The following is a 26,910-nucleotide window of genomic DNA, read 5'->3' as shown; positions in this document are numbered from 1 at the left end:
CAGTTCCTGGTAATTTGAGCGTTCCTCTTGTCAGGGTGCATTGTATCCCTATTTAACCCTTGGGATAATAACATTTAGTGCTTGCCTGCTTGTGTTAAGCTGTACATTTGCATTTATGATGAATTTGTATAATGTTTAAAATATATTAAATGGACTAAAACTGAAACAGTTTGCTGCTTGTTCATAATTACAAAGTAGGCCTATCATTTTCTGAATATCTTAATTTCTTCCAATAAAGCCTTCCAAACCATCCTCACCTGGTGCGATTGGACCATATTAATGATCATGGCAGCTGTTTGTAAATATAGCTCTCACCACCAGAGTTGGCATGCTTTTGCTGAGTTTGCTGAGCAGACCACTAGCAGGCACTCCTCACAGCGCCACCAACAGACCGCAGGCAGATGGACTTCTTTGGCAAGACTACACTCAGTCATGCTGGTCTCCTGTGGATCCAGCACCAGGCCATGTCAGAAACAGTCAGTTACGCTACTGTGGTTCAGAGGTAGAGAGAGAGAGAGAGCTAGAGAGAATGTAAAAGAGCAAATTCCATGGGAGTATGTTTATGTGTTTGTGTGTGTCTTAGTATGTGGGAGGTACATTGTTTGCAATATTAATTTCATTATGTAAGCTGCATGCGAGTTATGCAGTCACATATCATTACCCAGTAGTAAACATAAAAAAGGCCTTCGTTTATGGCGATGATGCAGTAGATGCTGTGTGACAAGAAGATTAATATTGAGGAAATGTTACTTATTATAATATGGTGCAAAAATAAAATGAATTTAAACAAAACCCACACAAGATTCTGGTAAGAATAGGCTATACAATACTCTGAATGATACGCAGTTCAAAACCAGTTGAAATTATGCCTTGAAAAAAGAGACAGAAACAACCTTTATCAAATCTATAGCCTACGTATGTATCTAAAGACCTAAGCACATTAAACATTATTTATCCCCTTTTCCATATTCAGTGAAATAACCCACATTCATGCACAAAACACGTTAATTACGAATATTTTGAATTAAAAGAAACGGGCGGATAGTAGCCATAAACGGTTATATGCAGTGATAGCTCTCAATTCACGTCGAGATGGAGGGTCATATTAGATTGTGCCTCCCTTTGCCATTTAAATGTCTAATCGCTGGTTGAGGCAACCTCTCTGATCTCAACTAGGCCGCATTTATTACAGAGTCAACCAAACTATGGCAGCGACCGATCTCCATTATCGTCTCCCGCCCAGTTTGTCCATACAACGAAATGATCGACAATGCTTTGAGCCAATGGTGTTGGTGGATATTGCCGGCCTGTGCGATCGCAAACCAATGGGAGGAAAGCGGATGGATTCGCGAGAACACTTTCGTCCCTGGTACTGGCAAGAATGTTAGTTCCTGCTCTACACTGGCCGTTTCCTGTAATCGTACAGTGTTGTGAGACGGAGAAAGCCATGTGTGTCGATGCAAAGGTAAATTTAGCACCCTGAAATTATAACGGAGAATGTCAGAGCAGTGGATGGTAACGTTATTAGCGGTTATTTTAGCAGAAAAACCGACGCAATGCCATACAAAAATCATCGCGGCCTTACCCGTGTCTGTACGTAGACAGGCTATGGTTTTTGTAGCACGTTGCTGTGGTTTGGTCCAGTTTGTTGATGAGAGGTATTGAAAGAGAACCCGAATGAGAGAGTTTGGTATGAGACTTAGTAAATGAATGAGATGCTAGCTAGATTAGACCATAACAACGTTTAACTTATCATGAAAAGAATCAATATATAGAGTAATCGTTAGCAGAGGCTAACGTTTGTCGAGGCTAAATGGAGGCTGTTGACGGGTTTGATCAGGAGCTAGCTGCCTAAGGACTCTTACGGTGCCTTGATACGAGAGTTTCATCACAGATAGCATCTCCACTGTGAACTGACGCAAATGTTACTAACAAGGTAGCATATCATGTCAGTGATGCCACTTTATTCACTGTTTACAGTCTACGATCTCCATTACTTGCTCTGTTTAGTCACTTTAAGCGTGTGCATAAAGCTAGCTTGTTAGCCCTTCATCAGTGAAGTAACGTTAACGTAAATGAGGTGTATTATAAGTCAGCTGTAATATAATGTTAGCGTGTTAACTTAGCATGTTACTTTTATGTAGGCTAAAAGAGTACCCACACATTGACTTCTAATTATTTTAGGAATATCACTTACATTTCACATATTATTTATATAGCGTAAATTTGGCGTAGATAAATGTTTTGATGCCCAGTAAGTGCCAGTTGCTAAGTTCACTTACCTCATCTCTAACATGCCGCTTTTATCCCGTTCTGTTGCAGGAAAACGGCAACAGTGGATGTTATCACTGATGGGTGTCTCTTTCTTGGGTTTAAAGAAGAGCAGGTAGATACTCAAGATAAAGAAGAGTAAAGGGACGGGCGGAAGAGGTGAAGGACTAGCAGGGGAAGCTGGGCAGGTGTTACTCCTCTTCCCCTGAGCCTCACTCCCAATTTTCCATAATCCTAAAGCATACTGGTTTGGCAGGAAGACTTTTTTTAGTCATTGATTAAGGGAATTAAGGTAAGTAATTTGTATTGCTGGTTGATTTTCTCTCTATTCTTGCCATAATTAGGAACTTATGTCATTTGTATGCCTTTTCTGTCTCCAATTTCCCCTCAGTTTCTAAATTCTTTCCCCACAGTTTCCCATCAATTTGATTGAAGACCACACAGTTCACTGCTGTTCATTGCTGGATATCAGGTATCCCACATTCAGTTCACTGAGTGGTCTTACTCTGCAGACAGTTCGGCAACATGGCCGACCCCATCATGGACCTTTTTGATGACACCCCTCTGTTCAACCTGGACTCTCTGCCGGAGGATGCTTTCTCTCACGGCTCCTCGGACCCAGTTGAGGAAGCACTGAAGCTGGCTCTGGGCCAGGTGGACCCTCCTTCAGACGCTGGCACCGTGGTCCTTAGTGACCCCATGGCCCACGTGTCTTCAGTCCCCACAGTCAGTACAGTCACAGTCCCCCCTGCGGCCCCGGCGGTGGTCTCTACAGTGGCCCCCACTGTCCCGGTCCAAGTCCAGACACAGCAGCCCATGCAGGTCTCCCTCACACAGGTCCCGGTGTCCATCCAGGCCCCCGTTTCCGTTCAGGCAATGTCTCAGACGCCTCTCTCGGTGGCTAACAGCAGTGGGACCACAACGGTGCTGATGAGCTCCCCGTTGTCCGTCTCAGGGGGACAGACCACCACCCTGCAGCTGCAGCCCCAGCAGCTCGCTGCGGTCACTCAGCAGGCAGGAGGACAAGGGGCCCCCAAGATCGTGATCCTGAAGGGCCCCCAGGGCCAGATGCTGCAGGGGGTAACCGGAGCCACCGGTTCACCCTCGGGTAAGGTTACCATCGCGCGGGTGCTGACCGGGACCCAACTCAGGCCCGGCATGTCTATCGTGTCCGGGGGGACAGTGCTGAATGCAGGTGCCCCAGGGCAGGGCCAGGTGAAGCTAGGCACTGGGGTCCAACGCCTGGTGCAGACGGCCAACGGGCCCATGAAACAGGTGCTGCTCACCTCCGTCCCGCAATCACAGGTGCAGACACAGCCGATGCAGGTGCAGATCCAGTCACAGGCGCAGCTGGGGCAGACGCAAGTACAACAGGTGCAGCAGGTACAGCAGGTGCAGCAGGTGCAGCTCCAGACGCAAGGGCAGACCCAACAGGTGCAGGTGCAGATGCAGCCCCAGACGCAACAGGTCACCCTGCAGGCGGCCATGCAGACACAGACGGTGGTCACCACCACGGCGGGCACCACGATGCGACCACAAGGAGTCACACTCACCACAGTGCCTCAGCAGGTGAGGGTCATCTTACACACTTTGTCGGCCTGCCCGACAGCAGCGCTAACACTTGGGTATCGGCATTTAGCCTCGGTCAGGCCCAGGCTCTGTTGCCTAGTTCTCTCAGAGTTTCAGGAACTGTCCTTTATGTTATTTATGTAAAGGTCAGACAATAGCCGCTGTCTGATTCCAATTACTTCCATTTTTATCCCAGTAGACCTTTCAAGCAAATTGATGGCACTCCTGTTGTCTGCCTTCCTTTGATAGATGCAGTGGTTTTGTAGTGTTTTTGAATCATTCAAGATTAGTGTGCTGATGTGGTTCTTGTGTTATCTTGCTCCCATTCTCGGATAGCTAATAAAATGCCCGGTCTCTGTCCCTCTCCCTCGTTTGACTTCCCTTTTCTCTCCTCTCCTCCCTCTGTTCATCCTCCTCCCCTCCTCTGCCTTTCTTTACAGGGGGGCGAGCCTAAGAGGATCACGCTGGTGCTGCAGCAGCCCTCTCAAGCAGGCCAGGCCGGGGCGGTGGCCGTAAGCGGGGCAACCACTGGCACCGGAGCGGCGGTGGCGACTGTGGCAGCTGGCACTGGCCAGCAGCAGCAGCCCAGGCTGGTGTTAGGGTCCCTGCCGGGGAAGCTGGTACTGCAGGGCGGTCAGCTGGCAGCGCTCACCCAGGCCCGCGCCGGGCAACCTGGGGCGCAGCCAAAGGTGCTGACCATCCAGCTGCAGGTCCAGCAGCAGCCTAACCAGCAGGGGGCCAAGGTTGGTGTGAGAGTGGCTGTCCAAGTCATCACCTTTATGCTTTTAGGGTTCTTTCTTTAGCACGATTAAACAACAGGAAATTCCCTAATAAAGGCTAAGAAGATTAACAAAGGTGTGGTTGGCATTTGGATTTGTGTCTGTGAGGCCTGTAGGTGCCCTCTTTTAAATAATGTTGTCCTGGTTTAGGATGTCTGGTGTTATTTGAAATGGAAATTGTGGTTGTACCGGACTCTGTAAGAGCTGCATGTAGGTGTTTCTTTAGTAACTAACAAATATTTGTCCTTATGTCCTCTCACTACAGTTTCAACTAGTCTCCGGTGCAGGTGGCACCCCCCAGGTTGTCCAGATCACACAAGGACAGGGGGGCCAGAGACTGGCAGTGCCCCTCAAACTGCTGCTACAGCCACAGGTATGAGAGCAAAGCAGTTGTTTGAAGCTCTCCATAATTTCCACCAGGGTAGGAAAGTTGTTCACCTCTAAGGTGCTGGCCAATTGAAGTGTATGGAATGCATAGAATTGTCAAAGTGTTTAAACCGCTTGTGTTGGCTTGTCACATTGTGATTAAGCAGGTAATGTTGTAAACTGTTTGACAGTTGTGTCAGCATATATCATCAATAGAAAAATGTTTACATTTTTTTTGCTTCTAAAAAAATGTAATTCCCTTCTGCATGTGTCCTGACACTTAAACAAAGAAATTGATTACTCCATGTGTAACTCATCTTCTTCCTCTCTCGCTCCTGTGCACGCTTGCAGACGAGTGGTGCGTCGTCGGGTGCTGGCACCCTCTCCGTGGTGAAGGTGATCAACACTTCGGCCGCCGGCTCGTCCACCACCACCACAGTGGCCTCCCCTGGCGGCGTGCGCCTCGCCAAGGCCCAAGAGCCTGTGCGGCGCGTAGAGACGCTCTGCAAGCAGGAGAAGGCCAACCGCATCGTGGCCGAGGCCATCGCCCGCGCCAAGGCCCGTGGCGAGCGCAACATCCCGCGCGTGCTCAACCAGGACGAGCTGCCCTCGGGACAAACGGCGGCAGACGCGGAGGGCCTCAGCCCGGCCACTGCAGGGGCCAAGAAGAAGGGAGGTGGTGGCGGAGGCGGGGGTAAGAAGAAGAGCCCGGTGGCAGCTGTGGCCGGAGGGAAAGGAGGAGCGGCCGGAGGGGGAGGAGATAAGAAAGGAAAGGCCAAGGTGGGAGGAGCCGTAGGAGTTGCCGGGGTGACGAGCGGAGGAAGCAAGAGCAAAGGCAAATCAAAACTGAAGTAAGAGCATCTCTGTGCGTGCGTGCTTGCGTGTGTGTGTGTGTGTGTCTGTGTGTGTCTGTCTGTCTAGGCACCTTGCCTGATATTGTTTCAGACAGATTTATTATTGATTTGACCGTAGCTTGATCATAATTGTCTAGATTTGACCTTGATGTTGCACTCCTGACCATGTTGTGTAGAGTGTTGTGTCTGTTCTCTGGCCCCTGGTCTAACCTCCCCCCCCCCCCCCCATGTTCAGCACCATTACTCCAGTGAGCGGAAAGAAGAGGAAGAGGAATGGCTCCTCAGACCACTCTGAGGGGGAGGCCAGTCCCCCCGCCTCACCACGAACACTGGAAGAGGACATGCTGCAGGTACATCTCTTCTGCACGTACATTTCAATACAAAAACACATGCACGCATGCACACACACACACAGACACAAGCTCTTCTCCTCTCTTTGATGTGCATATTATGTAAAATAGGCCGTTGGTTCTTGTATCCCTTCCACAAGATTGCAATACAAAGTTTATAGAGAAATGAAATGTAAATATGTTTATTTTTCATATTCCTTCACTTTTGGCTTCATTTCGCTCTGCTGTGCCCTTGAACTTGTTTTCTGACCTTGATCTCTGCCACCCTTGTTAGACGCGCCGCTCTAACCGTCAGATCAAGAGGAAGAAGTACACCGAGGACCTGGACATTAAGATCACAGACGACGAGGATGACGGGGACGGGGACGTGGACGTGACCACGCCGGCCGCGGTGCCTGTGGCCGCCCCGAGCCAGTCCATGGGCCAGCAGCTCCAGCAGGAGCTGGGGGTTGATGCCGACGGCGTCAACATGCAGTTCTTTGTGGTGAGTTGGGACGGATTAGATGTGTGCCGCTCTGTTGCCGTCTCTTTGCATAGTAGATAAGGCTACAGTAGTATGATCAAGCCTGGAAAGTCATGTGGCAATGTTATATACTAGTAAGTACAGAATATAGCATTTTGTTTTAAAGTATCACTTCTGGTCTGGAGAATTTGGGATTAGGTCTGCTCAAGGTCTGCCACGGCTATGATTCGGCCGTAGACACAAATGAATGTTTGGGTCGGACACTTCAGTGCAAAATGTGGAGTGATAGCAGTGTGGAGTACTAGCAGTAAAGAGTCCCAATGTGATTGTCACAAGATCTCACCACTCATCATGACTCATGGAATACCTCTCCAATCAGAGCTTAAATGGTTCAACTGGACCTAACTGTTGTATAAAATGTGTTGACATTTGAAACTGTGAAATTTGAACTGGTTAAACCATGGCTGGTATTTGGTGAGATACTGATTGGATGGTTGTCCTTTTGGGGGACTTAAACTAACAGCATGCGTGTTCTTGTCCTGCAGGAAAATCCCAGTGAGGAAGATGCTGCCATTGTGGATAAGGTGTTATCTATGAGAATAATCAAGAAAGAGGTGAGCTTACGTCTGCTTTCCTTGAACCTCACCTCACACATAACCTCACCTCCACCTCTTCATGTTTTTCATCTTATGCCCCAGTTGATTCAGTCATGTTAACTGATGTAATTTCCTGTCTGTTTTATAGGTCACTACAGGCCAGTTGGTCAATGTGGAGGAGTTCTTTGTCAAGTACAAAAACTAGTATGTGTCAACCTTGCATTCACATTTCTATAAGCAAACTAGTGTACATATATTTTTGGGCAAAACCTACACAATGAAGAGAAAGATGTACGTTTGTGACTGGTCTGTTTTGTGTGTGTGTGTGTGATCTCCTCAGCTCCTATTTGCACTGTGAGTGGGCCACACTTGAACAGCTGGAGAGAGACAAGAGAATCCACCAGAAGCTGAAGAGATTCAAGATCAAACACGCTCAAATGAGGAACCTCTTCCAAGAGGTCAGTGCTCATTTGAATACCGTTATGTTTCCTTTTGCACCGATGAATAGTCTTGTGAAGTAAAGGTATTTTACAAGCAAAGGAATGGCTACCATAGCAAACTATTCATTTATCTCCTAATTGTGCTGGTACAGGGTAATGGGAGAATACTTTGGTAGAGTTCCGGTGGTGGTACACTGTGCCTATGAAACACAATGGCATCAAGTTCAATTCTAACTTCTTTCGAAGCATAGGCCTATGCATGTCTTTAACATGTTCGGTGGTTGTTTTGTGAACCATGAGACAAATCTGCCCTCATATTGTGGTGTGGAAAAGATTACTTTTGTCAATTTGTTTCCCTTACCCTGATCATGTAATATTTTTTTTTACTTGCGTCATAAATGTTTTCACTTAACCCTTTTTATGTACCTACATTATTATCTTGTCTAGTGTTGCTGTGTTGGTTGTGTTTTGTAACGTCTGCGCTGATGCGCTTGCCCTCAGGAGGAGGAGCCCTTTAACCCAGACTACGTGGAGGTGGACCGCATTCTGGACGAGTCCCACAGCGTGGACAAGGACAACGGAGAGGTCTGCTCTGGAAGCCGTTGTCATTCTGAAATGCATGAGAACATGAGTAGTCATAATGTCAATGTTTAATAACAAGTATCTAAAAATGATGAGCTGAGTAATAAGCCATACGTGAACCTGACGAAGCAAACTGCGAAACGCGTTGTTCACGCAAATAAAATCAGCAAAATGGTTTATAAGTGTGCTAATAAATGGTTTATAGGTGTGCTATAAGCTTGAGTGTGTTTGTTGCCTGACTGATGTTTGCCTCCTGGGTTTGCAGCCGGTGGTGTACTACCTGGTGAAGTGGTGCTCTCTGCCCTACGAGGATGCCACCTGGGAGCTGAAGGAGGATGTGGACGAGACGAAGGTGGAGGAGTATAGGGTGATCCAGGACCGCCAGGCTTGTGTCAAGAGAACCGTGAGTCACAATATTGGTGCTGTAACATCCACACACAAACACACACCCCAAAGATGTCTTAATCTCTGAAAATTGAGCAATGCTAGAAAAGAGTAATGATTGAATTGATCATACTGGTTATGGAAAGGTTCAGTGGCCTCAGAGTTAAAACAGGAGAATTTAATATGACTGGACTGTCCCGCTCCATGACCCTCTCTACACCTCTGCCCTTTAGCCCCGCCCCCCTGCGGCTTCCTGGAAGAAGCTGGAGGAGTCCAGAGAGTACCGCAACGGCAATACCCTGAGAGAGTACCAGCTGGAGGGGGTCAACTGGCTGCTCTTCAACTGGTACAACAGGTAGGAGAGTCCAGTTGTGTACAAACACAAACACATACACAGACATACAGATACACATAGAATTGTGTGTTCAGTGAAGGATTTAATTCCATAGGTGCATGCATGCATTATGCATCCGTGTATTTCTAATACTTAACATGAACAGACCAGTGCATTGTCCAGAGCAGAGGCACACTGCATCTGGCAGAGATCACCATATTGGAGGGTTCAGGATCTGCTGAATGTTGCCGTTGAATAACAATCTTAAGCATTTCATATCCAAAAAGCTTCCCAGTCAATACTGCCTCACCGGGGTCTTCATCAACACACTCCCTGTTATGACTGGAGGAAAGGCCCTGACCTTGTCAGCTACTAAGATATGTTGTTTAGGGGTTTATAATAGAGCTACGAACCCTCTTCGGTTGCAACATTAACAAAACAAACACAAAGAACCCTTACCACTAATCTAACCATCCCACACACTAACTGTGTGTGTGTGTGTGTGCGTGTGCGTGTGCGTGTGCGTGTGCGTGTGCGTGTGCGTGTGCGTGCGTGCCCACCAAGTATGAAGTCAATTGGATGAATGCTTATTTGAAGGAAAAAGAGTCCAGGAATCAAGCATACAGAGAAGAGATTTCTGGCTTTATGGTTAGATGCCCAGGCTTGCGTCTCTACCGTAATGATCAATATATGCCAGCTACAGTAGAGTGCTCTCATTTATGATTAATATGCGAGACGGTGGGGTTTTCCCAGCAGTAAATGCGCAGTTAAGTGAGTGTTGAGCCTTTTTCGCCGTCTCCCCAACAGGCAGAACTGTATCCTGGCCGACGAGATGGGTTTGGGGAAGACCATCCAGTCCATTGCGCTGCTATCGGAGGTGTACGGGGCCAACGTGCATGGGCCTTTCCTGGTCATCGCACCGCTCTCCACCATCACCAACTGGGAGCGCGAGTTCACCACCTGGACCGACCTCAACGCCATTGTCTACCACGGCAGCCTGGCCAGCCGTCAGATGATCCAGCAGTATGAGATGTACTGCAAGGATGACAAGGTGTGTTTCATGCTCGTTGGACAGCTAGCTGATTGCACATGTACTGGACATTACTATACTAAGTACATCACTGAAAGAGATGCTCTAAGGAAGTCCTATCTGCATGTAATTCAAGGTTTACTTAATGGCGCTGTCAAGCTTGTCGTAGCTGCTTTAGTAAGTTCATGTTTAATTCCCTTCTGATGTGACGGAACACATACATTTGCATTTGTTTTATTCCTTTTTTCCTCCAGTCTAATAAATGAAAGCCCTAGACCCTCATTCTTATTAAAATGAGTCTGGGCTTCAGTGTGTTCCTAACCGTGTGCTTTGCTTTGTGTAGGGCCACTTGATCCCAGGTGCGTATAAATTTGACGCACTGATCACCACCTTTGAGATGGTGCTGTCGGACTGCCCCGAACTGAGGGAGATCTCCTGGCGGTGTGTGGTCATCGATGAGGCCCACCGCCTCAAGAATAGGAACTGCAAGCTGCTCGACAGCCTCAAGATGCTCGACCTGGTGAGGCACTCGAGTTTGACATGCTAGCTCTCAGCTCTGCATCTCTTTTATTTTGCCCTTCAAATGCAATTTCCTCTCTTCCTTGAAAGCTTAACCGTATGTGACTATGCATATGCACACTGCAGAATATACTCACATACTCTTATAAATAGCATTACAAATAAGTTATAAGCAATTGTTTTCACATTAAACCAAATTAGGTGCACGATATAAATTAGTAAAACTAAATTTAACATGACACAGCTGATCAAGCATGTTCATCCATACCACAAGTCAAGATCATAAACAGAAACTCATGTGTATCATATGTAAAAGTTACTGGGGATAAAACATGGGTTATATTTAGCTAATATGACAAAGGAAGTAATGGGCTACAAGAATTATCTGATCTGTGATGTGAACACGTTAAAATGCAGTTAAAACATGACAATCTGACAATAATCTGATGATAGTATTATCATCAGAAGACCCAATAGATTGTGTAGGCTACTCATGGAACGTAATTATTCAATCGATCTAACCGTAAGATAACTTTTTATTCACTTCATGTCAACAAACGCGATGGAAAGATTAGCCTACGGGGAAAAAAAATAGCGGCCGAGCGAATTAATCTTCTTGGAAGGGTGTAGTACATGGGCAAAAGAAAAGGAGAACCCAATGAACTGGTCGGATGCATGACTCGGTTTCACTTCTGTTGCATTGACTTTTGGTGGCGGTGTGCACTCCTCGAATTCCCTTACGTAATTCTACCGGTAGTTAAAAAACAAAATAGTCTACACATTTTACACATCGATTATTAAAATGTCTGCATCAGTGCATAATCGCTTTCTTTTGCATCGCGATGCATTGTGAAATTGATTTATTTTCCACAGCCCTACTTATAAGGCTGGACATACAGTAAGCGCTTTCAGACATACGTGTAAGACCGGAGGTTCTGCCGATGTTAAACGGTGGGGCCGTATATCTGAATGACATAACCGGTCATATGGAAGTCCGAATTTACCCGGTGTTTATACTACTCCCCCCCCCCCCCCCCCCCCCCCCTAGTATTTCCTCCGGACATTATGTAAATGTGCTGTGTCTGAACGAGGAGTAGAACATGCGGTTAAAATTCACACCTAGTGAGAGGGCGTGTTGGTGACGTTTCTTTCGTGCGTCCATGTGGTTAGATCTGACTTAAATGCCAGTGTTATGATGGAGTGGCATAGTGCTGTCCAGAAAATCTCCGACCTGGAAAGATGCAGACATCACGGAGCTACTGTCCATGAGGGCATACAACATTTTGATAGAACACCTGAAGGGAACGTTAGAGACACGTTAGCCTACAACTGCATGGCAAGGACAAACCAATTCAGAAGACTGAATCATCATAAGCAGAATGCGCTGAAAAGGCAGTAGCCTACAGCGACGTCGTTGACGACAATAACAGAAGTATTTAATAAATTGTTAGCCAACACGGTTTTCTGTTCATTGATAGCCTTCATGACCTGCTGAGCTCGCTGATATTCTGCGTCATATCTCGCATCTTGTGAACTCTACAAGCCCCCACCCCTCACTCGACAACCACACGGAGATTCTGTAATGTGCGTGTATGTCGTTCACACATACGTCCGTATAAGGTCAGTATTAGGTCCGCAGGTTAGCATCATATCTGAATCATCCGAAGGGTAGGACCTCCGTTTGACAAACCTCCTCATATACTCCGGAGGTTATATCTGAAAGCGCTTAGTAGGATTTAGTGGAGGTGTTGATGTGGGTATGTAGGGCAGCATCTGAGCTGCAGGATGACGTCATCTTCTTCCCTCTCCTGCTCTCCCCAGGAGCATAAGGTGCTGCTGACGGGGACTCCCTTGCAGAACACAGTGGAGGAGCTCTTCAGCCTGCTGCACTTCCTGGAACCCGCCCAGTTCCCCTCGGAGACGGAGTTTCTGCGCGATTTTGGCGACCTCAAGACAGAGGAACAGGTACGTAAGCACCAGGCCGTATGGGGTGGATGTCAATGATGTATTACTGCAACCACAACAAACAACCGTGGTCCCCAGTCCAGCTCTGATATCCTCCTCACTATTCTGACCAAATACAGAATGAGAATTTTCTTTCCATATTAATCTTCAACTGTTAAAAAGAATTCAAGTCATAACAATAATGGTAATAAGCCCGATCATACATACTTGTAATATTATAACCAGTGAACATAAAAAATCTTCACTTACGTCAGTTCTACATCTATACTGTGCAAGAGCATGTTCTGCCTAAATTTGATGCTTATGTCCTTTCTTGTGTGTGTGTGTGTGTTTGTGTCTCTCAGGTGCAGAAGCTGCAGGCCATCCTGAAGCCCATGATGCTGCGGCGTCTGAAGGAGGACGTGGAGAAGAACCTTGCGCCCAAACAGGAAACCATCATCGAGGTTCGTTTGATTTGCATATAGCACTTTATTACTCTAATCTTGCCGTTGGCCAAGTGCTTAAGCTGTATCTTAATGCTGTATGGATGTTGTCACCTAGTTATTTTTGGAAGTGTCAAAGTGGGAACCTAATAATAGTTGACTAAATGGATACTTGGCAGTGTGACAGGCGTTGTATGTATCCCCATGTGAAGGAATACAAACCCTGTGAATAGCTCCAGTTGAGCCGTTCAGAAGTGGCCAGGTCCTCCCTGGTTGTTGATCTGACCGAGTCTTTTGCCGTGATGGTGTTGTAGGTGGAGCTGACGGATGTGCAGAAGAAATACTACCGCGCCATCTTGGAGAGGAACTTCAGCTTCCTCAGCATGGGTGCCTCTAACAATAGCAATGTCCCCAATCTGCTCAACACTATGATGGAGCTGCGCAAGTGCTGCAACCACCCTTACCTTATCACAGGTAGGCTGCGTCTCGTATAAAGACATAAAGACATGCACATGCACACACGCGCACGCACACACGCGCACAAATCCCTCACTCATCTGGGTTCGGTTGTCTTGTTCACTCAGGCGCGGAGGAGAAGATCGTGGCAGAGCTGAGGGAGGTGTACGACCCCATGGCCCCCGATTTCCACCTGCAGGCGCTGGTGCGCTCGGCCGGCAAGCTGGTGCTACTGGACAAGCTGCTGCCGCGGCTCAAGGCCGGCGGACACAAGGTGCTTATTTTCTCCCAGATGGTGCGCTGCCTGGACATTCTGGAGGACTACCTCATCAACAAGCGGTAGGCACTCTTGATTTAATACAACATAAAGCAGGATACTTGCAAGAAATTAAAGAAGCCATGTCAGGGATAAAACGATTTATTATCAGAGGTTTATTTCTAATGTTCAGGGCATGAAATTGGCATATACCAAATGCGGGTAACTTTTGTGATTGGCGGGTGAAACTGTCAATCTACCTGCCACGTTGGCGGGTAGCCAATAAGACAACACAACACTGAGCAAGGAGATGCACTGTTGGGATTGCCGTATGTAGCCTATGGCTCGGAGAAAGCGAGATCAAACCCATTTGCAGGGGTGGGTAGTAGCCTAACGCGTTACAAGTAACGCACGTGAGGAAAGTAGCCTATTTTTTTCGAGGAACGGCAACTTTCCTTTTCCAAAATGGTACTTCTACTCTTACTCAAGTACATTTTTGAGCCAATAATCTACTCTTTACTCTGCTACATCTTCAATTGCCTTTCGTTACGAGAACAAGTTTATTATTGGAGAAAGTATCTCTAGTAATGGCTGGCCTATGTAGCCTACTACACAAAAGTAGATATTCTATATAGCTAACAGCTCAGTTAGCGCAATGACGTCCTGCCAGTTGCTGCATCTTCTGGTGAGGCTGCCAGAGTGCCAACGAGACTAGAGGTATGACATGACACAGAAACTTTCCCGTATATTCATTTCAGGCCAGCATCGTTCAACAATCACATTGGAAAAGGAAAGTAGGCCTACAACTTAATTTACAAGCAAAGCAAATGCACTGGAAATCGAGCATACAAGTTAGAAAAAAACCTAGCATTCATTTATGTAGCCTCAATGTTGCAGGACATGATATGAGACGGTCGGCTGAGAAAACAGATACTGTAGCCTGCTCTGTCGCTCTGCCCGAGTGGATAGGCTATTATAGCCTAAATATAGGTCTACCCATAATATAGCCATTGTTTTTAGGTTACATTGTCTGTATGGTGAAGTTATAACCAGACTTCTAGCAATGCAAAGCAGAAGAATCAGCTGCAATGTATTGGAAGTGACTACTTTTCAATCCATAGCCACTTAATGCTTATTCTGGCTATGACAAAGTATATTAAATAAAATATATTTGAATTGGGCTTTTAAAATATGTTTGACTATATGATTAGCCTACAGAGGAGGAGAAAAGCAAATAGGCATAAAGGATACTTTTGTATCCCTTTAAAGGGCCATCAAAAATATAAAAATGTAGGCCTACAAAAAAAGTTACTTGTTAGGCCTACTTGAGTAATTTATTAACAAAGTACTTTTTTACTTTTACTTGTGTAGATTTCTCAGTTGGGAATATTTACTTTTACTCAAGTAATTTTCGAAGGGAGTAATTGTACTTTCACTTTTAGATTTTCAGTACCGTATTTTCCGGACTATAAGTCGCACCAGAGTATAAGTCGCACCAGTCAAAAAATGTGTCATGAAGAGGAAAAAAACATATATATAAATATATATATGTTGCACCTGAGTCGCATGACCAGCCAAACTATGAAAAAAAGTGTGACTTATAGTCCGGAAAATACGGTACTCTACCCACCCCTGCCCATTTGTAATCAGGACAAGAAAATTATGTAATTATGTAGGTCTAGTCATAAATGAGATTAAGTTGGTTAATAACTCGACAGCACTGTAATGTGTATTCTGTACAAGTTCAAGAACCATTCTTATGCATTTTCTCGTCGTTCACCTTTATTTTGGGCACAAACAAATTTTGGCTGGTAAAAAACCACTGTGGCAAGTGGATTTCAAAATTCACCTGCCAAAGTGGCTGGTGTCCAAAAAAATTAACTTCAGGCCCTGCTAATGTTGATCCACTCTGCTTCTGTGTAGGCCTCACCGGAGTAACTAAACACAGTGGAGGCTAAAATGTCATTTGATAATTATAGTAATACTGTAGGGAAAGGATAGTTTGGGTTTGCAAGGAACAATTACTGCAGTACTTAATCTCTCAGAATATGTGTGTTTGGTATCTGTAAAGAGCCTTGACAGATAGTTGTTCTCTGCAAGAACAAATTCCCCAAGTTGGATGCACATTTGAATTGTTTTTTTGTGGTCTATAGCTACCTGTACGAGCGTATTGACGGCCGGGTGCGTGGGAATCTGCGCCAGGCGGCTATCGACCGCTTCAGCAAGCCGGACTCGGACCGCTTTGTGTTCCTGCTGTGCACCCGGGCAGGAGGGCTTGGCATCAACCTCACTGCAGCAGACACCTGTGTCATCTTTGACTCCGACTGGAACCCCCAGAATGACTTACAGGTAAGAGTGGCAACCTCAATAACTCTTCAACAGGGTCATGTGGCCCATTTATCACAGAATGTCCACTTGCCTTATGAACTGTTTACAAACTTGTCACACTGTTTACAAACTTGACTCCTGCATAAATCACAAATAACCAATCTATATGCACTACGCTTATAGGCTCAGGCTCGCTGTCACCGTATTGGCCAGTCCAAGGCGGTGAAGGTGTACCGGCTCATCACCAGAAACTCTTACGAGCGGGAGATGCTGGACAAGGCCAGCCTCAAACTGGGCCTGGACCGGGCTGTGCTACAGAGCATGAGTGGCAACAAGGAGAGCAACGTCAATGGAGTGAGACACTGATACTCACGCACACAGAGTAACAAATAGTACAGGCTCAATGGAGTGAGACACTTATACTCACGCACATATACCACACAGAGGAACAAATAATACAGGCTCAGCTGTACAAGTTTAGCATTATTATCTAAGGCTGATGGGTGGATTAGGGATAAACTAGACACAGAATGACCAGTTAATGACATTGGGTTTTCTGTAGTACACTGTAGATAGGATATGTACGTGAGGATGAATAAAATATATATGGGGGCGTGGTGGAGCAATGGTAACATCACTGCCTGACAATCAAGTCAGCACAGGTTTGCATAAAGGCTAAATACCAGTCAAAATATACTGTATAAATGTAGAAATAACTTTAGCATTAACCTTACAGTGGCAACTGTAACACATGGGAAAAAAAGTATGTACTGTATATCATTGAGGCCATCTGCTCTCCAGCACTGATCACCACACCGTGTTTTAGCAGATCCAGCAGTTCTCCAAAAAGGAGATCGAGGATCTTCTGAGAAAAGGAGCGTACGCCGCCATCATGGACGAGAACGATGAGGGCAGCCGTTTCTGCGAGGAGGACATCGACCAGATCCTGCAGCGGCGTGCCACCACCATCACCATCGAGAGCGAGGGCAAGGGCTCCACCTTCTCCAAGGCCAGCTTTGTGGCCTCTGAGAACCGCACGGACATCGCCCTGGACGACCCCGAGTTTTGGCAGAAGTGGGCCAAGAAAGCAGACGTGGACTTTGACACCATTAACAGAAAGGTAAGGAGCTCCATTTTCTGTGCATTGAAGCAGACTTACTGTAGAGAAGTAAGGATGACATTGAATTTCTGCTGATGCCAATAAGAGTAGGAATATTAGCAGAAATATTTATATGTTAATGCAGATAACAGATCTTAAGCGATTATGTGCTGAAACTGATGTTGTACCGATGATATTTTGAATCCCTAGTTGAGAGCTTGTAGATAAAAGCTCAGTGTACAGGTTACCGAATATTCCCATAATTACCGTCTTGACTTGTCACATGTAGTGTTCTGATGTTATTGTTGCACCTTTTGTTTGTTGGCAAAACAAACATCTACAGTGGCCAGGCCCAGTGGCTGCTGATTACCCTTGGTGTATGAAGAGAACCTGCTGACCAACTGTTCTGTCACATGTGGCACCTCCTTTTTCACTTTGTCTTTTAGTACTAACATCTTCTGCTCTCCCTCCTCTTTCTCTCTCTCTCTCTCTCTCCCCCTCTCTCTCTCTCTCTCTCTCTCTCTCTCTCTCTCTCTCTCTCTCTCTCTCTCTCTCTCTCTCTCTCTCTCTCTCTCTCTCTCTCCCCCTGTGATCTCTCTAGAACACTCTGGTGATTGACACGCCCCGTGTGAGGAAGCAGACTCGGCAGTTCTCCACTCTGAAGGGAGAGAGTGGGAACGACCTCACCGACGTTGACAGTGACGAGGAGTACACCCACAATTCCCGGCAGGCGCGCTACTCCCGACGCTCCGACCGCCACTCCGGAAACGGCTACGGACGCACAGACTGCTTCCGGGTTGAGAAGCACCTGCTGGTGTATGGGTAGGTGGCATGGCTCTTCCTGTGGCTCCCTTTGGCTAGGACTTATAGTTCCTTACATTTGTTACTGGGGATTCACACCATATCTCTTTTTGAAGAGCTTTTCAGTCGCCTGTCTGACGTCTGTCTATTGTTAGCAATAGAATTCCATTAGAATTAGACTTTTCAATTTACTCCGGCATGTACTGTACACGCATATTACGGGTGTTAAAAGTCGAGGAAAGCGTACTTTTATACCTCCCTTCTATTTTTAGAGCGTATGTCAAGCGTACACATAGGAAAACAAATGGATAAACACATTGTTGTCATGTTAGAGATGTAGGTAGTGTAAATTGATTTACGTTTTACTCTAGCGCATTTATTCTTGTGGTGAATTCAAACATGCTTGGACATCTGAACAACACCTCACAGGTCCCAGAGAGTTTGTTTGTATACAAGTTCAAATTTCAAACTGTGGAACAGATAATCTGTTTCTAATTAGTCTTTATGTTGCAATGGTGGACTGTTTTGTTGTGCAGCACCCTTGTATGAAGTGTGTCATATGAAATTGGTGGTGATGGTGCCTGACCCCAGTACACCTGTATTGGTTGTTGTGCTCAGGTGGGGGCGCTGGCGAGACATCCTGTCCCACGCACGGTGCAAGCGTCGGCTGGGCGAGCGGGACGTGGAGACCATCTGCAGAGTCATCCTGGTCTTCTGCCTGTTACATTACCGTGGCGACGAGAACATCAAGAGCTTCATCTGGGAGCTGATCACGCCTCCTGAGAACGGCCGAGCTCCACATGCACTCCTTAACCACTCTGGTGCGTCTGCTTCCTAACTGTCCGTCTGACTTTGTCTGACTGTCTCTGTTCCCTGCCTGTCTTTGCCCTCAATCTGTTACACACAGCATGCCCACATTTAACACACACACACACACACACACACACACACACACACACACACACACACAACTCTCCTGCATTTACATCCTGTCCATACATATAAACCATCAAGAGTTGGACAACCTAGCATCACAGAGTAAGAGTCCTACAGCAGGTGATATCTCTAATAAGCTGATCTACCTGGCTGAATAGTTATTATAATGATCAGCTGTGGTGCAAGGACTCTGAAGCGCTCCGTACATGAGTGCACTGTCACTTGTAACTGACAAGCATGGGATGAACAATGGATTATGTTGAGCAGCGCCGACAAAAATAAAACTGAATTGTAATCGACAAGGTGGCTGCAACAAAGTTCAACACTAGTGTGCGAGGTTGTATTGTAAACAGTGAAATCTCATGTTTAGTTTAGTTATCTTTGTCATTGTACACATAAAGAGCTTTCCCTTAAGGTGCACCACATTCAATGATATCATTTAAATAAAAAAGGAAAAGAAAATAGCATACACACATGACATATATACATACCCACTTCATACATACTAAACAGCATAGTCCTGAGGTTCCATCATTTCACGGATATACTGCATGGTTTAAAATTGCCCTTATAAATAAGTATCTACATAAAAAAATAACATATACATTATGGTAGGATATAAATATGATATGGAATGTTGATAGCCTATATGCAATAGAGGAGGTTTTTAATAGGGCAGGCCAGGGGGAAGATAGGGGGTTTAGGTGTAATGTAATCAAATGTTGAATGCAGAGTGCGCCGCACTCAAGTCAGCGCCCATGTGTGGAGCACTTCAAACCCTCCGAAGCTGAGTTGTCCACCTCTGTAAACCATAATAGTCCCGAGAAACTGAAGTAGGGTCAATGCTATGTTGCTGTCCTGCAGAACAGGATGATCTCTGTGTCTTACTGTCTGTGTGTCCACCTTTCTCTCTCACACACTCTCTCTCAGGCCTGTCCATCCCTGTGCCTCGTGGCCGTAAGGGGAAGAGGGTGAAGGCCCAGAGCTCTTTCGACGTGCAGAAGGTGGAGTGGATCCGCAAGTACAACCCAGACACGCTGCTGCTCGACGACAGCTACCGCAAGCATCTCAAGCACCAGTGTAACAAGTGCGTCTGTCTCAGATCTCTAATGTTCATGTCTCTTTTCAGTCCCTGTGCTTCAGAAAATGGTTTCTCTATGAACTTACCTGACAGGTAGCAATAAGTAAATGAAAGAAGCTGATACCTTTTCTGTTGTACTTTCTGCATGGTCTAGTATTTATTGCTGCCTGTACATTATGTTATGTTGCTAGTGTCGTGTGTTGCTAGTGTGTGTGGTAGTGTGGACATTGCCTTAGGTTAGGTTGAGTAGTGAAATGATGAAGGCCATATCTCCATTCCTCCTCTCCCTCCATCAGGGTGTTGCTGCGGGTGCGCATGCTGTACTACCTGAGGCAGGAGGTCATAGGAGACAACGCTGACTCCGTCCTGAAAGGAGCAGATGCCAGGTACTGTGGACAGTCCAGAGTCATTAACGTCCCTTCCCCCCTCTCCCTGCAGTGGGCACTTCATCATGCCGACACGAAGCTGACTCCTGTGTCTGTTTTTAGGGACATCGACATCTGGATTCCGGAGATGGAACAGCAGGAGTATCCATCTGGCTGGTGGGACTCTGATGCCGACCGCTCCCTTCTCATTGGAGTGTTTAAACACGGTGTGTGTGTGTGTGTGTGTGTGTGTGTGTGTGTGTGTGCCCCGTCCTTAGATCTCCGTCCCTCATACGTACTTAACTGAAGTGTAGACACCTTTGTTGATGTGTTTGTTGGCTGCCTCTCCCAGGTTACGAGATGTACACTACCATGCGTGCCGACCCATGCCTGTGCTTCCTGGAGCGATGCGGTCGCCCTGACGATCAGGCCATCGACGCCGAACAGCACTCGGCTGATCCAGAACTGGGAGAAGGGTGAGAGAAGGGAAAAAAAAACAAACCTCCAGTCCACTTGTGTAGTTATAGAGCCTTATGCCTTCTATGCGTCAAAACTGATGACTGATTGTTTGTGCTTACAGGGGGGACTATGACAAATACTCAGAAGACCCAGAGTTCAAACCCCAGATGAGACACAACAAAGACTCGTATGACGAGGTGAGAGGAGAGCCACATCTTTTCTGGAGCCTGGGAAAACACCTGTAAACATCTGAACATCTGTATTGAATAAAATGTGGTTGACTTGTATCCCAGACTCTTCTTCTTCTAGAGAATTCCCCAGGTATCCCAGATTTAAGTAAAGTTTCTGTTTTATATTCAGGGTGATTCCATGAACACTGATGAGATCTGTGTGGAAGACCGCTCTGCCCCCGTGGCGTCCGAGGGGCCATCCTCTAGCCAGACGGGCAGCTGCTATTGGCCAACCAGCTCGTCACTCACTGCCCGCTTAAGGCGCCTGATCACGGCCTACCAGCGTAGCTACCGGCGCGAGCAGCTCAAGATGGAGGCCGCCGAGAAAGGAGACAAGAGGCGACGGAGGTGTGAGCAGGCCACCAAACTCAAGGAGATCGCCCGCCAAGAACGCCAACAGAGGTAACCACCTCATTCAGACATGACCGCTACACTCACTAGTGCTTTGAGCTCCATGTTTGTGCGATGATCAGACACCATACGCATTACAGTATTTGTTGGGAGGGAATGGTTTTCATCTGTAGTGTGCTGTCTGGAAGTATTTGATACCAATCCTGTCACCTTAAAAGACCAAGGCCAATATAGCAAAACATGTCTGGTGTCTTTGTCTAGTTGTCCATCCAGAATGCCAGCTGTGTTTGTGTACGCACTTTTCATTTGAAGACATGCGCTCAGAGAAGCATAGTGATGAAGTGGAGTCTTGGCCCACAGTCAAGTAGTGAATGACTCAGCGCATTTTGTGCCACCTTAGGTGGACCCGACGTGAAGAGTGCGACTTCTACCGGGTGGTGTCTACGTTCGGCGTGGAGCGGATAAAGAAGGAGCCCGGTGTACCGGAGGGGGAGGAATCCGAGATGGACTGGAGCCGCTTCCGCACGTTTGCCCGACTGGACAAGAAGACGGACGAGAGCCTGACGCGATACTTCCGCTGCTTCACGGCCATGTGCCGTCGCGTGTGTCACCTACGTCCCACTCGTGGAGAAGGCAAGGCTTACTGACCCCCATTCATCCCTGTCACACACACATGCTCAGTGTTTTCCACAGAATTGAATTCTATTTGTGGTGGTAGGTTTGCAGAATTAACTTGAATGCAACAGTTTTTAACAAATTAGCGCACATATGTCACACACATATGCTCAAAGAAATGTAGAACACTTACACTGATTTTTCACTTACACTAAAAAAGAGTAGTCATATCATAATCTAGTCCTCTAGAAAAAGGAAGTGCTTAAATGTGATGCTGAATTTCTTTGCCATGTCACACCAGAATCTGTAAGACGCATGATGCAATGTTTTTATCTATCGGTGGGAACATGATTGATACTAATCTGAACTGAAGATATTTTGAATGCTTGAAGTCTTGCGTCATTGGATTTTCTGATTTGTTAAGAGTTTGAATAGTGTTAAAGTAAAGTTAGAGGTCATAGAACTCTGCAACTGTGAGAAGCGTGTTAATTGGTCCTCCTTTCTGTGCTGCTTACAGACCCATCTGAGATGTCCCAGTCTCTGGCTCCCATCACGGAGGAGCGCGCCTCTCGCACCCTCTACCGCATCAGCCTGCTGCGGCGGTTGCGGGAGCGTGTGCTGCCCCACGCCTCCCTGGAGGAGCGCCTGCAGCTGGCCATGCCGGGCCCTGAGCTGCCCGTGTGGTGGAGTGCGCCGCTGCACGACCACGAGCTCATGCTGGGCGCCGCCCGCCACGGCGTCAGCCGCACCGAGCACTCCATCTTCCACGACCCGGACTTCTCCTTCCAGCAGGCCCGGCTTGACTACCTCCACAACCAGCAGGCCTCTACTGCTGCCACCGCCACCACCTCCACTACGCCCAGCGGGCAGGTTTCGGTCAAAGAGGAAGGGGCCGCGGAGGAAGAGTCGCGCCTGCTAGGCTCTGACGCCCTGTGCCAGTCCGACTCCCCCGCGATGCCCCTGGCGGAGCACCCAGAGGGCAAAGGGCGCGGGCAGGCCGGCTGGGGCTGGAAGAAGAGCCGGGGCAGAGGGTCCCGACGGGGCGGCAGGAAGGAGGGTGGCAGGAGCGAGGTGGGTGAGGGAGGAGGTGCGTCCGACTCCGAGTCGGATTCCGACTCGGACTCGTCCACTTCGTCCCGGCGTTCCGGCAGCTCGGACGAGAGCGGTGACAGCGATGCAGAGAGAGAGAGAGGTGAGAAATGAACGTCCTGTTAAAACTCTTTCTTTGCCAGCCGTGACTTTGTAGATACACTCGTGACTTTGTAGATACACTAAGTCGTTTATTTTTGGTTACGCCGAAGATTCTCATTGACTTTGATGCGTAACATTAAAGTGCTTGCACTACTCTGATGTTTGGGCTGTTTTTCTCCTCCGCTGCAGCTATGAAAGTGTGTGATGGGGACGAGGAGAACAGCATGCTTTCCCTCACCCTATCACAAGAGGGTGCTCCCCCTGAGACTGTCAACGACCCGCTACGGGTGGACTGGCCTAAGGTAACGCTACAGCCTGCTGAAACTACTACCGCTACTACCACTACTACTACTACAAGATATACAGTATGATTAAACCTTTCTTTGACTGAATGTGAATATGTAGAAAAAGGTATAGTACTTCCTAAAAGGTCATTCTTGGTCTTATTTTGATTTTCCTGTAGGACCGCGTGCTAATAAACCGGCTGGACAGTCTTTGCTCACTGGTGCTGACGGGACACTGGCCATCAGGGCGGCGCTATGCGTCAGATGCCCAGATGAACCCCCCCTCAGACGAGCAGAGTGACGAGGTGGGGTACCCACGCGTGGCCCGTAGGGGTACCAGTGCGCCCGGAGCCGAGGGTCCTGAAGGACAAGAATCCGAATTCACTGTCAAGCTACTTAAGGTGAGGAGTGGAGTATGTGGGGAGGGAAGAGGTGTTCCTGGGATGCCACTGCTAGAGTTAGGTGCTAGCAGCACCAAGATCATGAGTTTGATTACTAAACATACATACTGATGATGAATGTGCTGTAAGTTGCTTTGGATGAAAGCATATCCTCAGTGAATACAAGGATACAAGGAAGTTTATTGTCACATGCATATAGTTACTGGAAGTAAGAAATGCAGTGAAATTATGTCTGGTGTCAGCCTATTTGTGCATTAATGGGGGGGGGGGGGGGTAAAAAGTGCAGTAGAAGAGGGGTTTAGTAGATTAAGTGGCAAGGGCTGCATAAAAAAGGTGGGGGTGGATTGGGATTGGGTGGGGGGCACCAACAAGGAGCACCCAAGAGCAATATATATAAGTGTAAATGTACAGAATCTCCTTATTGACGTGTCATTGCTTTGCTGTCTGTAGGAGGAAGGACTGAAGTTGACCTTCTCCAAACAGGCTCTCCTGCCCAATGGTGAGGGAGGTGGTCGGCGGAAGCGTAAAGATCATGAGGTATGCACCCACGCAGCTCACTGGAAACACATTGACCCCTATTACTTAAGTAATATGCCCTCCATCTGTAATCAGGTTCCTGAACCAACAGGCAATTTTTGCTTTCTATAAGGCCTTACAGCATTTTGTATTACATATATGTAGACATAATGTCAATATATCATTAGCGTAGTCGTCAAGCACGGGGGACTTACATTACAGGCACAGAAATGTATAGGCATGCAGATGTTCAAAAAGCTTACTCGGTCTCCCTCATCTGTGTGTTCAGCTGCTAGACCCAGAGGGGGCATCTGTGGATATGATGAGCCTAGGGGAGCGAGCCCCGCGCAGAAGGGACCTGCCCAACTGGCTGAAGGAGAACCCAGACTATGAGGTGGAAGGAGACATGCTGGAGGTGAGCATCCCAGTGACCGCTGAGCCCCCAAGGCTGCCAGAGGCAAGACAACGCTACTCTAAATCCAGTTCTAGCATACTTTGAGAATTGTCTATGTAATCCAAGATTGGATGTTACAAAACAAAGATACGCAATAATAATATAAAGTCATTGACAGTCCAGCAGTTTTATAAGCAACTGATGTAGACCTCAGATCCTGCCAACTGGAGCTGTTTGAATTTGCTCTTTTTTATAACTCTGGGACTATGTAACTTAAATGTCTCCTATGAATGCAATTTTCCAGCTCTTGGTGAACAGGACCAAACGGAAGAGGAGGAGGAGGAAGGCGGAGAAAGCAGCTGCACTTACTGGAGATGAGAGGGTGAAGGTCATCAACATGAGGACAGGAAAGAAGGTGATGATAGATTGGTGATTGGTTGGAAAACAGAGGGGAGTGAAGAATAATAAATTTAACCAAATGGATTGTCCTACACTGTTTTAAGAAGTTGGGGTTATAATTTGTTTTCAAAATTGCATTGTGGTTTATGTTTTAATGAGGTGGCATGAACAGGATTAATGAGTCACTTCCGCTACAATAATAATCGTTAGTTGCAACCCTGCTATGAATAGTTCTTTAAGTATAGATGTGTTATCTCTTACAGTATACTGGAATGTATGGCCCTGCTCTTCAAGACCTAAAGGAACACCTGGAAGAAAATCCGGACCACGCTGTAGCACCAGAATGGTCGGAAACCGTTCGCAACTCTGTAAGTCCCTTTTTCGTTTTGTAGATTGACTTTGTATAGCTTGTATGTTGTCAGTGTTGACTATACAAGCTACTACAACAAAAACACCTGTAATAAAAACATGTCCATTGACATTGTCAGTCTTCTTACCCTTCTGCTTGATTCCCTCCAGGGCTTCCTGCCAGAAAGTCTATTCCACCGACTGCTTTCGCAGCACTCTGTGATCCCCAAGAAGGGTCAGGCCTACCTCGTGCCCACCCAGCCTGACGATCCTCTTCTCGGGGGAGGCGAGGGCGAGACCCTGGTCTCGGATGGAGCGTACATGATGGAGGAGGAGGACCTGGAGGAGGGCAGCGAGATCGCTTCCTCCCACCACTTCCTCACACCTACCTTTGATGTCAAAATGGAGGCCAGCAGCCTGGAGATGGATGGTGGTGACAGCTTGTCGCAAGAGGGATATGAGAGTTCCGACCGGGAGGCCATTTTGGATGATGTCATCATGGCATCCAAACATTCAGACAGTTCCTCCAGCTCAGAGGATTGACCAAGTTTATCTCATTTGAAAAGGGTTCCCCTCCCCTAAAATCATGACATTCTTTCCTTTATATCATATTCCTCCGCCTCTATTATATTATTTTTATTATTGTTATTACTTTAAACATGTTGAATTATGAATTCATTTTTGCGTTTTTTTTTTCCTTGACTGTTTCTACTCCATACTTTTATTTAGTCGGGGGAAAAGGGCATCAAATTGTCAGGCATTATTCATGTTCTCACTTTATACACCTGTCCAATCTCTCCCTGAAGCAGACAGGTAGCGTACTAGGCCCCACAGCACATGCACACACCCTCTTTCCTCTCGTACCCCACAACTTCAAGCCCATTCCCTGCCCTTTCTGGGGCTGTTGAGCTCTCATGCTGCCTGGGATTCACAGTACAGGCCATCCTGGTGCCTAGTGTCCCCAGCCAAGAAGAGGAGGGAGTATGTTCATTGGATGTATGATATTGAGGAGGGGTAGGTAGGATCTAGTTACTGAATCAGATGTAGAAAGACAAGTGTATTGTACAATGTAGAGTTGTTCAGTTGCCTGCGATGATGCAATTATGATGCTGAATTTATTCCTGTTTTATGAACCGACTTCAACTGTCTGTGATATCGATATGAATTACAAGCTACAGTGGGAAAAAAATGGTCCTTTCTCTTTTTTTGCATGCAATTGGTTTGAGGTTCTTTACCAAAAATGGTTCTCTTAAATACCCCAATTTGCCTCATTTTGATGTAACCTCCTGAAGTGAAGAGTTGGTTTACATGTCATTGCTTATATATAAACCAACATGCTGTCTTTTATATGTATGCAGTAAGGCCATGTGATATTTTCGTATATGTCCAAATAGTTTTCATTTATTTTTATTCTGGTGCTCTCAATAGGGACCATGTGTTGCTGCAACAGACCAAGACCAGTCCCTATTAACCCCA

General features: G+C 46.7%; 1 protein-coding gene across 3 annotated transcripts; it reads left to right on the top strand.

The window, feature by feature from the left end:
* The first annotated feature begins 1,255 nt into the window (after positions 1 to 1,255).
* chd8 (chromodomain helicase DNA binding protein 8) lies at positions 1,256 to 26,624 on the top strand. 3 transcript variants are annotated; one of them, XM_076293733.1, is made up of 40 exons: positions 1,256 to 1,465; positions 2,323 to 2,563; positions 2,685 to 3,840; positions 4,281 to 4,583; positions 4,885 to 4,992; positions 5,337 to 5,836; positions 6,075 to 6,189; positions 6,464 to 6,673; positions 7,198 to 7,266; positions 7,397 to 7,452; positions 7,589 to 7,706; positions 8,190 to 8,273; positions 8,536 to 8,673; positions 8,888 to 9,009; positions 9,796 to 10,039; positions 10,362 to 10,538; positions 12,359 to 12,502; positions 12,847 to 12,945; positions 13,239 to 13,398; positions 13,509 to 13,719; positions 15,790 to 15,985; positions 16,148 to 16,318; positions 16,791 to 17,084; positions 17,665 to 17,885; positions 18,483 to 18,685; positions 19,731 to 19,887; positions 20,178 to 20,267; positions 20,370 to 20,473; positions 20,599 to 20,722; positions 20,827 to 20,902; positions 21,066 to 21,337; positions 21,687 to 21,919; positions 22,419 to 23,093; positions 23,282 to 23,394; positions 23,556 to 23,777; positions 24,228 to 24,314; positions 24,583 to 24,750; positions 24,992 to 25,102; positions 25,350 to 25,454; positions 25,606 to 26,624. In XM_076293733.1, the coding sequence occupies exons 3-40, from the start codon at positions 2,797 to 2,799 to the stop codon at positions 25,975 to 25,977; spliced, it is 7,896 nt and encodes a 2,631-aa protein (XP_076149848.1). In that variant the 5' UTR covers positions 1,256 to 1,465; positions 2,323 to 2,563; positions 2,685 to 2,796; the 3' UTR covers positions 25,978 to 26,624. The 3 variants fall into 3 exon arrangements, with proteins under 3 accessions (XP_076149848.1, XP_076149850.1, XP_076149849.1); XM_076293735.1 differs by having other exon boundaries at positions 16,794 to 17,084; positions 24,583 to 24,708; positions 25,606 to 25,977; XM_076293734.1 differs by having other exon boundaries at positions 16,794 to 17,084; positions 25,606 to 25,977.
* Positions 26,625 to 26,910: the final 286 nt, after the last annotated feature.

The sequence above is a fragment of the Alosa pseudoharengus genome, unplaced genomic scaffold (assembly GCF_046254945.1).
Source record: "Alosa pseudoharengus isolate Yale_2024_CS ecotype anadromous, Long Island Sound unplaced genomic scaffold, YU_APseudo_1.1 YU_APseudo_1.1_scf_2, whole genome shotgun sequence".
Classification (NCBI taxonomy): Eukaryota; Metazoa; Chordata; class Actinopteri; order Clupeiformes; family Clupeidae; genus Alosa; species Alosa pseudoharengus.
This window is presented reverse-complemented; position numbering and strand designations above follow the sequence as displayed.

What these genes read in the sequence shown, in the direction of transcription:
- chd8 (XM_076293733.1), top strand. Translation starts at nt 2,797, where the DNA reads ATGGCCGACCCCATCATGGACCTTTTTGATGACACCCCTCTGTTCAAC. An exon ending in ACAAAGACTCGTATGACGAG is followed by an intron (nt 20,903 to 21,065) that starts GTGAGAGGAGAG and finishes TTTTATATTCAG; the next exon opens with GGTGATTCCATGAACACTGA. An exon ending in GGAAGCGTAAAGATCATGAG is followed by an intron (nt 24,315 to 24,582) that starts GTATGCACCCAC and finishes CTGTGTGTTCAG; the next exon opens with CTGCTAGACCCAGAGGGGGC.